At 39.6% G+C, this 13,504-nt stretch overlaps 1 protein-coding gene across 1 annotated transcript; it reads left to right on the top strand.

Annotated features, from left to right (window-relative positions):
* Positions 1–9,131: 9,131 nt before the first annotated feature.
* LOC147508336 (F-box protein SKIP1-like) lies at positions 9,132–11,203 on the top strand. Its single transcript, XM_086600886.1, has 2 exons — positions 9,132–9,515; positions 10,381–11,203. The coding sequence occupies exons 1-2, from the start codon at positions 9,169–9,171 to the stop codon at positions 10,952–10,954; spliced, it is 921 nt and encodes a 306-aa protein (XP_086457012.1). The 5' UTR covers positions 9,132–9,168; the 3' UTR covers positions 10,955–11,203.
* Positions 11,204–13,504: the final 2,301 nt, after the last annotated feature.

Below are 13,504 nucleotides of genomic sequence, written 5' to 3' on the forward strand. Positions count from 1 at the left end.
GAAAAAGGGTGATGTAGTTATTGGAGGAACTTTGAATGAGAATGGTGTATTACATGTTCAAGCAACACGAGTTGGGTCTGAAAGTGCCCTGTCACAGATGGTTCGACTTGTGGAATTTGTGGAATCACCACTATATATAATTGCTTCATACAACGCCCTTTACTGTCCGATATGATACAAGAGTAATAATAATATCGACCCTCTCAAAGAATAATGTACATGCTCTATGAGTCTATGACACCCATTTTCACCGATATGGTTCTCAATCGCGTTTAACCCGTTCACCAGTATCAATATGTAATGTTTGAAATGAGCGTCCGTGATGACACGAGTATCACTTTACCAAAAAAATGATACGAATATCAGACAAGTGAGTGCAATTACATTCACCAATACAAGCTACTAAACTTTTATTTTTTGGGATCAGAAGCTACTAAACTTATTAATCACATTTCCATTAAAAATAAGTATAAACTTAACAAAAATTATCCGATCCTGCCTCTCGGCCTCTCCACTGTATACACCAGCTTAAGTGAATTTTAAGGGGGGGAAATCTCCTTAAAGGAGAAAAGTTTTGTTAAATAGATGGTATAATAACTTGGAAGAACTGATCGAAAAAAAAGGCCCGGTGCTCCAGAAAAGTACTTATGCCAAGTGATCTGTGAGTCTGTGATACTATGACTAAATGGAACAATACAGTCATACAGAGATCATAACTAAACGAAGAAATGCATGCTAATGGATCGAAAAATGTCGAAAAGGTAGTGGCGAATCATACCATAACTCCAAAACCAATACCAGCAACAAAAAGATTTTCCATTCCAAATGCGGCAAGTTCATAAGTACCAACATGACCCAATAAGGTCTGAGTCACAGTAGCCAAAGAATACTGGCAAATTGATGTTAGAATTGCTGGGCCTGCTATGTACCATATTAACTTTGTTTCAGCCCACAAATCTTTTGCAAAAGATTGTGATGAACTTATAAGCTTCTCTTCTTCCTTGACATTTTCACTCTTCTTTGTTAGCAAAGGAGCTGATGGAGAAGAGTAATAAGTAGTGTCCATTTGTCTTCTCTGGTTAGTATTTACTTTTGCCATTTTCTTCTTCCCTTTCAGTTTGTTGGAGACTTCTCTTTTTCTTTTTTGTTGTGAATAATTAACTGCGGAAACAACGTTACCCACACCAAACGGATCAATCCTACACAAAGATTGATCTTTCTCAATAGACAAGACTTCAACACCCTCCAAGCAATATCCCAACACTTCTCAATATCAAATAACAAGCATATGAAATAAAACAATCAATGTAAAAGAAGAACAAACCACAAGACGAGATATATCGTTTCGTTCGCAATTTGCCTACTTCCACACTGCGAGTTCCAAGCTTTACTAGATGTCCGGAGTAACTGATTACAAGTCTCTCTCAATTCACTCACAAAGAATGAACACTCAACTCACAAAGAATTGTTCTCTTGTAATCACTCTCTTTCTTGGTTTTGGAAAAAGTTAGGTTTTCCAAAAAACTGATTTTGTTTTTATACCAAAAAACCAAAAATCGCGGTTACTGTAGCGAGGCCCGCAAAAGGACTGGCCATTTTGGCGCTGGCGCGCTTTGAATGAGAATGGTTCGCTGGCCGAGTTAACGGTCGCGCCAAAATCATCGATTAGCAATCGAGCGCTTCGCTCCTTTGAGCGCTCGCTAAATCAATCATGAGTCATGAGCGAAGTCGCCACTTCTCTGGCGCTTGCGCCTCGATCGCGGAGAAACGTAAATTTTCTACATTCTCCACCTCGGTGAGGTTTTAACACATAAAACCGAGGCGAACACATCCAAAGATCACATCCGGTAAGTACACCTCCAAAGGAAGAAGACTTCGAACCAATCCAAGAAGCTCGGCGGTGCCCCATTTTTCACACTCTTTCAAACATGTAGGATTTGGAGCAAGTCCAAACAAATGTTGGAACTTAACTCCGGTGACAACTTTCGATATATCAGCGCGTTTAACCTGTTGGAGAAGAGCATATATCAAGCTACTAGGTTGTCATGGGTGTCTACTTTCTCAAGTGCTACATCACCATCCTCAACGACATCCCGTATAAAGTGATATCGACATCGATATGCTTGGTCCGACCATGATGAACTTGGTTCTTTGCCAAATGAATAGCACTCGACTATCACAATACACAACAACACCGTTTCGCGCTCAATACCCAAATCATCTAGAAGACCTCGAAGCCATAGTGCCTCTTTTCATTTGCCTCGCTTAATCGCCATATACTCTGCCTTTCGAATCCACAGTAGATAGAGCAATCAGAGCCCACTTTAGCATAGACCTCCAACTAACCGGTGCACCATGCATCATAAACACATAACCGGTGAGTCGATCGTCGTCTATCTAGATCACCTGCATAATCGAATCCACAAACCCAATCGACATAACAAAGTGCCTCCACCATAAGCTAATCTCACATCCAAAGTACCGCTTCAAGTACCTTAGTACCCATTTCATCGCCCCAATGTTGCTTCCCGATTTGCCATATACCGCCACAACACTAATCTAACTGCGGAAATGTCCGGGCAGTGCACACCATAGCATACATCAAACTACCCACGACACTTGCATAAGGAACATTAGCCATATGCTTTTGTTCCTCCAATCAACTAGGAGAGAACTTAACTTAGCCGAAGCCTAAAATGCCCAACTAAAGGAGTAGAAACCGACTTTGCATTCTCCACCAAAATCGAAATTACTTTCTCGAATGTATTTCTTCCGAGATACAACTATCCGTCGCTTTCTTCCTATCTCTCACAATCTCCATGCCCGATTATCTTCTTGGCTCCACCTAAGTCTTTCATCTCAAACTTCGAGCTAAGTTGAGATTTCAACTTGTCTATCTCCACCATGCTTTTGGAAGCAATAAGCATGTCATCCACATAAAGCGGAGGAGATAGATGAAGTCATTACCACGAAGCCTTCTAAAGTAGACACCAAAATCATACTTACCGGGGTGTACTCATGTTGCATCATGAATGTGTCAAAGCACTTGTACCACCATTGCCCGGGCGATTGCTTTAACCCGCAAGGACCGATTCAATTTGCATACATAATCTTCTTTTCAAGAACGACAAACCCTTCGGGTTGTCTCATATAGATCTCTTCTTCCAAGTCCCCATGCAAGAAAGCGGTTTTCATCAAGTTGCTCTAACTCCAAGTTGAAGTGAGCAACTAGACTCAATAACACACGAATGGACGTATGTTTGACCACCGGGAAAATACCTCATTGTAGTCGACTCCTTCCTTAACGGAAAAACCCTTTGCTACCACTCTTTGCCTTGTACCCGATCTTGACCGGACTTCGGGGGAGGACCTCTTTCTTTCGAACACCCATTTATCGCCGATAGTCCTTTTGCCCTTTGGCAATAAAACTAGGTCCCATGTGTGATTTTTATCAAGAGATTCCATCTCTGCTTGCATAGCTACCAACCAATCTCTCGAATGAGCATCTCTAACGGCTTCCTTGAAGCTATCCGCTCATCATCTTCGATATTCGGTCATATGCCACTAAATCCACGACCATAGTGTTTCACCGGCTTCTCATGCCCATACTTGTGCACTTCTTTAACTTGTCTCGTGGCCTAGGGTCACCACTACAAGTTCGGGATGCTCATGCTCTTCTTCCCGTTCTTTGGGTTCCATGATTTGGTACCTCATCATGATCTAACCATTCATCTGCGCATCGGACAACTCAAGCTCGGTAGCTTGAACTTCTATAGACTTCACCATTCGCCCTTTTTGGAAACTGCTTTTACAAAAGATAACACGGAAGTCTCATCAAAGGTAACATCTCTGCTGACCAGGAACTTGTGGTCTTCTAGACACCACAATCTGTATCCCTTTACCCCATTTGCGAAGCCTAAGAATATGGCCTTCTTAGCTCTAGGATCTAGCTTGCTGTCCCTCACATGGTAGTAAGCTGTCGATCCAAACACTCGCAAAATACTATAATCAGCTGGGTTACCTGACCACACCTCATAGGGTGTCCTGCAATCTATGGCTGGGTAATGGGTGACCTATTATGCGGGTAACACGCCATGGACACCGTGATCGCCCAATACTCTTTGCCTAGACTGGCATTAGACAATAAACATCTTGCTCTTTCAAGCAAAGTTCTATTCATCCTCTCTGCCATTCCATTCTCATTGTGGTGCTTCCTCGATCGATTAATGCGGCAATTCCACATTCGCCACGAACTCTTGGAAAGGTCCATAGGTATACTCAAGATTACCATTGTCGGATCGTAATGTCTTTACCTTCCTATCTCGTGCGATTCTCAACCCTTGCCTTCCCACTTCTTAAATGTCTCAAACACTTCATCTTTCGATTTCATCATATACACCCACACATAGCGAGTATGATCATCAATGAATGAGACATAATAGCGGTTACCTCCTTGGAAGCCACCACGGAGGGTCCCCAAACATCCGTATGCACATAATCAAGGATGCCTGTTGTCGTGTGTGCTTGCTTGACTTGAACTTGACTCTGCGACTTTGCTTCCCATAGACGCAATGCTCACGAACCCCATACTTGGCTTCTTCAAGTTCTTCAAGAGCCCTCGCTTACACAACTCAGACAAACCCTTTTCACTCATATGCCCTAAACGCATATGCCACATCTTAGTGCACTCAAAATCATTACTACATGCACCCACTGCTACATCGCCTATCACCGTACTACCAATTAGAGTATACAAGGTTCCATATTTTTGACCCTTCATAACAACTAAAGAGCCATTAACAATATTTAGGACTCCACCTTCGCCCACAAATTTGTGGCCTTTGGAATCCAAGGTACCAAGAGAAATAAGACTTTTCTTTAGCTCAGGAACATGTCTCACATCGGTTAGAGTCCTCACTACACCATCATACATCTTGACCATATAGTTCCAATTCCTACCGCCTTACAAGCAACGTCATTACCCATTAAAACAGAACCACCATCAATGCTCTCATAAGAAGTAAACCACTTTCTATTCGGGCACATATGATAGGAACATCCGAATCAAGGATCCACCTCTCCGGTCATATAGTCTTGTGTGGACACACGAGACCTAACTCATCCTCTTCAGAGCACGAAGCATAATTTGCCTCAAATTTTGCCTTACCTTTCTTCGACCCTCTCTCTTGTTCTCTTTTTCTGGTGAGGACAATTACTTTAGCGTAATGTCCTTTTCATTTAATTGTAGCCTTGTACATGTTTTTAAAGGCTTCTTTGACTTGGACCTAGAATTATCATTACTTGAATAATTACGTTCGGATAAATTTCCTCTTGCCACTAGCCCCCGACTTGCATCAATGCTATTCTCTACACGCGTGTCTTCTTCATCAACTCATAAGAAAGAAGTGCACTCTAAACTTCGTCAAGATCGGCGACTTCTCTGTTCATGAATGTAGTCATTAGATGCTCATAGCTTTACGGCAAGGAGAATATTAAACATGCCGCTTGATCCTCATCATCCATCTTCATACCAACATTCAAATAATCCGCTAGGCGTCGACGGAACTCACTAACGTGCTCTTGCATCGTTGAACCATCGACCATCATGTACCGATAAAGACGCTTCTTAAGGTACATCTTGTTCGCATGCTCTTGGTCATATACATAGACTCTAGTTTGAGCCAAATACCGGCAAATGTATTTTCTCCCCATCACACTATACATGACCTCATTAGCAAGACATAACCGGATTGATGAACAAGCCCGAAGATCGAACTCTTCCCAATCATCATTACTCATACTTTCGCCTTTTAGATTTAATCCCTTCAAAGCCTTGTGCAAACCTTGTTGGATGAGGATGTCCTTTACTTGGACTTGCCAAATCCCAAAGTTATTCTTCCCATTAAACTTCTCTACTTCAAACCTTGCGTTTGACATCTTGGGAGCCATCTTTCAAGTTACACACAATAACCCAAAAGAAACAGTTTCACCTCGGAATTTAATCGAACACCTTGTCTACACAAATTTTTAGTACTAAACTCAAAATCCTAGGTCGTATACCTACGCTCCGATACCAATTGTTGTGAATAATTAACTGCGGAAACAACGTTACCCACACCAAACGGATCAATCCTACACAAAGATTGATCTTTCTCAATAGACAAGACTTCAACACCCTCCAAGCAATATCCCAACACTTCTCAATATCAAATAACAAGCATATGAAATAAAACAATCAATGTAAAAAGAAGAACAAACCACAAGACGAGATATATCGTGGTTCGGCAATTTGCCTACTTCCACACTGCGAGTTCCAAGCTTTACTAGATGTCCGGAGTAACTGATTACAAGTCTCTCTCAATTCACTCACAAAGAATGAACACTCAACTCACAAAGAATTGTTCTCTTGTAATCACTCTCTTTCTTGGTTTTGGAAAAAGTTAGGTTTTCCAAAAAACTGATTTTGTTTTATACCAAAAAACCAAAAATCGCGGTTACTGTAGCGAGGCCCGCAAAAAGGACTGAAGCTGGCGCTCCTTTGGCTTTGTGCTGGTCGGCGCAAAAATCATCGAGCACCTTGCGCTGGCGCTCCCTTGAGCTGGTCGCTTAAATCATCGGAGTCATGAGCGAAGTCGCCCACTCTGGCCTTGCTGCGCTCGATTAATGAGAAACAAATTTTTCTCTACATTTTTCCTTTTTTTTTACTTGCAAAGTTCAAGAAATTTGTTCTTGGATAAATTTAGTCAATTCACTTTTTTATACATTTCAGTAAATGGAAAGACTAAAAGGATAACAGACCATTTTTTTCTTTAACAGCTTATTGTAGACAACATTACAATTCAGTGTTCCTCAAGTGTTGGACCATTTGGGGATTGGATCAATAATATTTATTGTGAAGTTGAATAATTTTCATAGACCTACTGAGTTTAGTTAGACCGTAGGAATAATTTTGTATGCTATCTGTTTTGAATCAGTGTAGCTCCATTTAGAATCTTATGATATCTTATACTTTTGCAGGTCATTACGCTTTCATTGTCCACTTGGCTCGCCTGGTATATGGGCGGTAAACTTAGTTGGTACCCAATCTTGGATACCTCCTTCAATGGATAGCTTTCAAGTGGCTCTTCAGTTTGGAATATCTGTTATGGCCATAGCCTACCCATGTGCACTGGGCCTGGCAACTACCACTGCAGTTATGGTTGGTACTGGAGTTGGTGCTTCTCAAGGTGTATTGATCAAAGGTGGCCAAGCACTTGAAAGTGCCCATAAGGTCACTTTGACAGTTTTTCTATAACTTCGACTACTATATACTAGAATGATGGGAAAATGTTTCCAAGTAAATAAGTATTACCACTATCGGATGTTACTTGACATAAAGATATGTTTGCTTTTTTTTTTCTCATCCATTCGAACTAACTCTTGGATACTAAATTGTGCTTTTAAATCCAAATTTCTTACCTCGAAACTCAAAATTGGTATGTGATGACCCAACCGCAATTATGGGGTTTCTTCTCTATATTTGTTAAGTAAATAGTTTTTTTTTTTTCTCTGATGATTAGGTTTCTTTTGGAGACCAAGTCTGTCTTAGTAAATAAGTAGGAGAAAAAGCTTATGGATAGTAAAAATTGTATCCAGCTCGCACGGACGAGTATAATATTTTGAATGTGACCAGCCTAGACAGAAATGTTTTGAATGTGGCTATGATGCAATATAATATCTTGATGCTAGCAGTAGTCCGATTTCTATTAGATGTTTCGCAGAACCCAAGATGGTGTGGAAGTTTTTGCAATATCTAAGCAAATCTACATAATAGTTTTCTGGTAACATCCATAAAAAATATGTTAGGAAGAAGTTACTCTAGCATGTGGGAGCAATTGAAATTATTCTGTATTTAGAAACTCGCCCATTACTTTGTTGGATAAGAAGGATTGACTATTTTGCAGCTAGAAGACTATAGATGCATTTTTGTATTCTGGAACTTGAAACCATTGCCTATACAAATTTGGACCACATTGTAAAAATGGCCCAGTCCAGTTGTATGGTTGAACTGCCAAATGATTGCATACAGAACAAAAACAACAATTCGTATTTCAGTTGCATGACTCTTAGTGCTTCTTCTATCAAGGATCGGTGTCGTTGTTTTGGCAAGTAAAATATTGAACATATTGGATTGTGATGGTTAGATATATAAGTTTGTGCTTCTACTACAGAACACTATTCCAACATCCAAGTGTCATATTACTTGTTCGGAGCATTTGCTAGCTTGAAGCGGTATGCAGTTCACAAGGCTTCATCCTTTCTCTTCTGACATCATAGCTCAACCCTTTTTTCTCTTATTATGTATATCACCATTTTCTTTAATTTGCTGTCATGTATTTGAGATACACAAGTCAATTTTTTTGTTTAAATATTCAAAATTTTCGTTGTCTACGTTCTACAGCACATGTCATCATGCCAACCGACATTGCGAAATACCAGAGCCAATGTCCTCGATTAAATAGAAGCAATTACTCAAGACTACTTCTCCAGTTCATGCTCATCGAGCATGCCCAATTTACCTAAGGGTTGGATACTGATTTCAGTGAACACCGTTACATAGATGTTTTTGATGCACTAATATTTTATCTTTGTCGTTTGCAACGTGCACTTGCTAGGATGAGAGGCTCAAAGTACATGTTATTTTGAGCTATACTTAAAAGTTTATTGCTTAGGTATGTCTGGAAATCAAATAGGAATGGAGTTCCATTCAATTCAAAATTTAAACGGTTGCCAGTGTGTCTGCTCAGACATAATGTCAATTGTAAGCGTGCTCACCCAAATTATGTTTATACTTTTCGGCAAGTTTTGTTTAATATCGCGTGCATCTTGTTATAAGCACAAATATATATTGTTCATGCACATCAATAGTGGTTATCATGTGCAGAGCACGTACATTATGCTAGTATAGGATAAATGTTAAGTTGGAGACATGTATCAATAATGTTAACATTTGTTAGGAAGAGATAACATAAAATTTTCATTCCAAGATACGATCCCTGATATTATTTATTAAATACAACTTTTAAATGGGCCTAGTATGTAGTTGGACACGGGTTATCCGGCCCAAGAAGCATGGTTTACAACTTTACATACCAGTTTCATTTCTAACTGCCATAGTTGTAAATCATCATGGAAGGAAACGAGGAAGAAGAAATAACAAACTCAGAGTGGGCTGAGTTGACTCACGAGTTACTAACAAACATTCTAACTCGACTCAGTATAGAAGACAGATGGAAAGGAAGCATGTTCGTTTGCAAGTCATGGTTCCAAGCATGTAAAGACCCATCATTATTTTCAGTTTTCAATCTCGAACCATTCTTTGAATCGGGTACTGAGTCACCCCTTTGGTGGGCACCGAGTTTCGAGAGAAAAATTGATTGCATGCTCCGGAATGTTGTTTATTGGAGTGGGGGAGATCTTAATGAGATTCGTATTAGACATTGTTCTGATCATTCAGTCAATTTTGTCGCTCAAAGGTATAATTTTTTTTTTTTCAAATGTGAATTTTAGGGATGGGATTGTAAATTGATTTAGAATAGTAGGGCATGAAATGAATTTTTATAAAATTACCCCTCCCTAGGTAGATATTGTTTATAGATTCACGTTTAAGCTGTGTGCAGTCTTTATGTCTTTAAGGTTGCTGATGTTTAGTGTTTTTATTTACAATGATGAAAGTAGTAGGATTTTACCAATGAGAGAGAGAGCACCAGTCTGTCTGTTTGGTGAAAGTGACAAGCCAGTGTTTTGGAGTACAGTATATGTTGAACATGAAGAGAAAAATGTAGTGGAGGGGAAAAGGGGAATATGTACGGAGAGAATGAGAGTTGGAAGAAAAGGATAGGGCAACAGTAAGATTGCTAAATATTAATTCCGTTGCAGATTTGAACTTTTCCTAGTTGGATAGCTTCACGGTAGATAGAAATAGGGGATTCTCTCTGGTGCCAAATGCTTCTTCCAAGTTTCATATAGTGCAAAGATATGGCTTGTAGTTATGCGCAAAAAACAACAAATCTGAAGCGACCAGTCCACCTTGTCTTTAAATTATTTACCACAAATTTTCTTTCTTCGGAGACACTCTTTCATTAAATCATAGCCTGATATGTCTAATACTAAGAAAATGGTGGGAAAAGATGAGCCTGATGTTTGAGTTTATCCATGATGTTGTGAAATGACCAGGCTGATTTGTTGGCCATATCAGAGTGGGCAGAAAAACCCCTGGAGTGTGGTAGTGCTAATCTACCATTTTAGCTCTTCACTTGAGGGGTCCCATATTTTTACGTAACATGTAAGCCATTGGATTTGTGTTTGCAGTGTATATCTGTTTCTTAAATGAATTTTCAGGTGTTCAAACTTGCAAGTTCTTTCAATCAAGAGCTGCCCAAATGTGAGGGACTCATCCATTGCTAAGGTAGCTTCTGCTTGCCTGATGCTTTTAGAACTGGACATCAGCTACTGTTATGAAATATCTCATGAATCTCTGGAGTTGATTGGGAGGAAGTGCTTAAACCTTAAGATCCTTAGGCGAAACCTGATGAATTGGCTTGACCCATCTCAACACCTTGGAATTGTTCCAAAAGAGTATCTAGATGCTTGCCCTCAAAATGGGAACGAAGAGGCTGCTGCAATAGGAAAATTCATGCCGCACCTGAAGCATCTGGAGCTTCGTTTCTCCAAGCTGTCAGTTCATGGTCTCGTTTTGATAACTGAGGGGTGCCCATGCCTTGAATATTTGGATCTGTTTGGGTGTGCGAATTTAACCAGCCGTGATATGGAAACTGCATCAACCAATTTGAAGAACTTAGAGAGGCTTGTGAAACCAAATTTTTACATCCCTAGGTCTGTATTCCACACAGAAAGGTACGGTCATTGGAGATTGTATGATGAGCGTTTTCAAACAAATGTCTTCCAGATTTGAGAGACAAAGGTTGTTCCAGGTGAATCCTTACGGCCAATTGTTATGAGGTTATCGTTGCAACAAACCGAATGACACTTATCAAGTGCCAAAACTTGCTTCATTTGCTGTTCTGTATTGAAAATAAATTATCACTACTACCATTGTAAATTAATATTGTGCATGGAGGTGGTGAATTTATGTATTCTGATGATTTTTGAGGATTCTGAAAATTGTTCTCAGGTCTAAACATTGAATAACTGGCTTTCTTCATCTTCTCTTATGTTATGATCGCTTTAGATTCTATTTCGGACTGGTACATTTTGAACTTCACAAACTCTACCTATATATGTATTTAGTAAAACGCTTAAATACAAACTTGAAACCCTTCCACTGTCCTCTTGTACTCTTGTTACGACTAAAGTTGCACCTGTTTTCTCCTGACAATGCCAATTTATTGGAGAGTTTGAAAATTTTCTCTTACTAGTTCTCACTGAACACAAGTGATTCATCGTTCGGAGATTGTTTGTTTGTTTGGTTCAAATTACCTTGTTACGACTAAAGTTGCACCTGTTTTCTCCTGACAATGCCAATTTATTGGAGAGTTTGAAAATTTTCTCTTACTAGTTCTCACTGAACACAAGTGATTCATCGTTCGGAGATTGTTTGTTTGTTTGGTTCAAATTACTGGAGTATTCAGCGGTAGTCTTGAGTCACATTCTGCATTCAGCACCAACTCTGCGCTTGTGACTTAAGAGCAAATTGTTGGAATTTCCACTAAACTACAGATTAAAATGCCTTTCACATCATTTTTGATTTGTCGGAACCTTACAATGAAACCTTGAAATTTTAAATTGTTCGATGATATATATAGGGAATCTTTTCAACCTTAAAAACTTCAAAGTTTTTGGAGAAAGTATAGGGAATTTCTTCACCTAAGAATCATTTTGGAGACAGGGATTCAACTCGTCATGTGTGCTGTTCAGGACTTCTTCTGAATTATGACAATGTACATGTAGGGCAGGGAATCGGGTCGGGTTTGACCTGAATCCGACCTGACCCGAATCCGAATAGTTTGGGTTTCAGGTTGATTTTCATATCCGTTTATTTATTCGGGTCAAGTTCGAATTCGGATATGTTGGATTTGGGTTCGAATATAATTTTTGGGGTTTTTTTAAATTTTTAGTGTTATCCGATCAAGTTGTTCGGGTTCGGATATTGCCAAAGTATTCGGGTTCGGATTTGGGTATAGCCATATCTAACCCGTTTCCTGCCCTGTGTACAAGTGTGTAATAGCAACCCAAGTGCATGAAATGTTTTTCATGGAGAGAGAGAGACGAAATGAAGTTTTTCATGGCTAGTGATTAAGGCTTTGCGATTGAACAAATGAAATGTTTTGTTCTTGTTATGATGAGTGGAAGAATGGAAGGTGGGTGTCGGATTTTTGAGAAAGCAAACACAGACAACGTTAAATGTAAATGTCTAAATTTATCCTGAAGGATTATTAGGACATTACACCAAATTAAGACTTAGCTCTTAAGTTAAGATGGGGAAAGGGGATGATTTTGGTTGTGGTTAATGACTGCTTTTCATAAGGATGAAGATGCCTATCCAATCTATATATTGGAGATAGTAGTGAGGTATGAGCTAAGTCTTAACTTGGTGTAATGTCCTACTAATCTTTTAGGATAAATTTAGACATTTACACTGCACATGGGGTTTGGGGTTTGATACTCACTAGCCTAGCACGGCTTGTGATTTCAGTCCATGTAATTCTTAGCTGGTGAAGATTGTCATAATGCGTGCCTGGTTTCTCTAGAGTAGGTTTTGGTTTAATGGACATTGGACATCCCACCAGTCACGTGATGTGTACAAGACTCACACACAACGACTCCCCCAATATAATGCGACCGTCAACCGTATGAGTGCCCCTTACACTTGCAAACAACTCCAAGCACTCGCCATATAAGAAGACTCGCATACTCAGCAACCCAACAACTCATCACTTGACCTATCTCGTGACGTCATTACTTACTACTGTCATCATTACTAACTTTATCCTTAAGCCCATTTTCTGCCGTAATACATGCACCATTACAGTCATGCATCCACCATCTTTACGAAAATTAAACATCATCATTACACCCTATGCTAACTCAGATAAGCCTAAACGACTACAACTACTACCTGCGTGCCTCTCATAGACACATGTCATTTATCTCGACCGCACATCTGTACTCACCAGTACACGTGTTGCATTTGATGCACGTACACTCCTAATGCCTATAAAAACCACCCATAAAAACTACGTGTGGCTTGATTCAAGTCTGATCGGTTAATGAATCCCAATATGAGTTATTGACTCTCAACTCACCACTATCTCCCAAGATACATACTGGATTCGTAGACATCTTCATCCACATGAAAATTAGCCTTTAACACCAAACAAAACTATCCTCTTTTTATTATTCTAATTAATTTAAGAGCTAAGTTTTAACTTTGGTGTAAATTTATACATTTACAGACATTGACCCTTCACTCCTCACAAATGAAGTTAGAGTCTGGGCCATTGAA

The sequence above is a fragment of the Coptis chinensis genome, chromosome 3 (genome assembly GCF_015680905.1).
Source record: "Coptis chinensis isolate HL-2020 chromosome 3, ASM1568090v1, whole genome shotgun sequence".
NCBI classification, from domain to species: domain Eukaryota; kingdom Viridiplantae; phylum Streptophyta; class Magnoliopsida; order Ranunculales; family Ranunculaceae; genus Coptis; species Coptis chinensis.

What these genes read in the sequence shown, in the direction of transcription:
- LOC147508336 (XM_086600886.1), top strand. Translation starts at nt 9,169, where the DNA reads ATGGAAGGAAACGAGGAAGAAGAAATAACAAACTCAGAGTGGGCTGAG. An exon ending in GTCAATTTTGTCGCTCAAAG is followed by an intron (nt 9,516 to 10,380) that starts GTATAATTTTTT and finishes ATGAATTTTCAG; the next exon opens with GTGTTCAAACTTGCAAGTTC.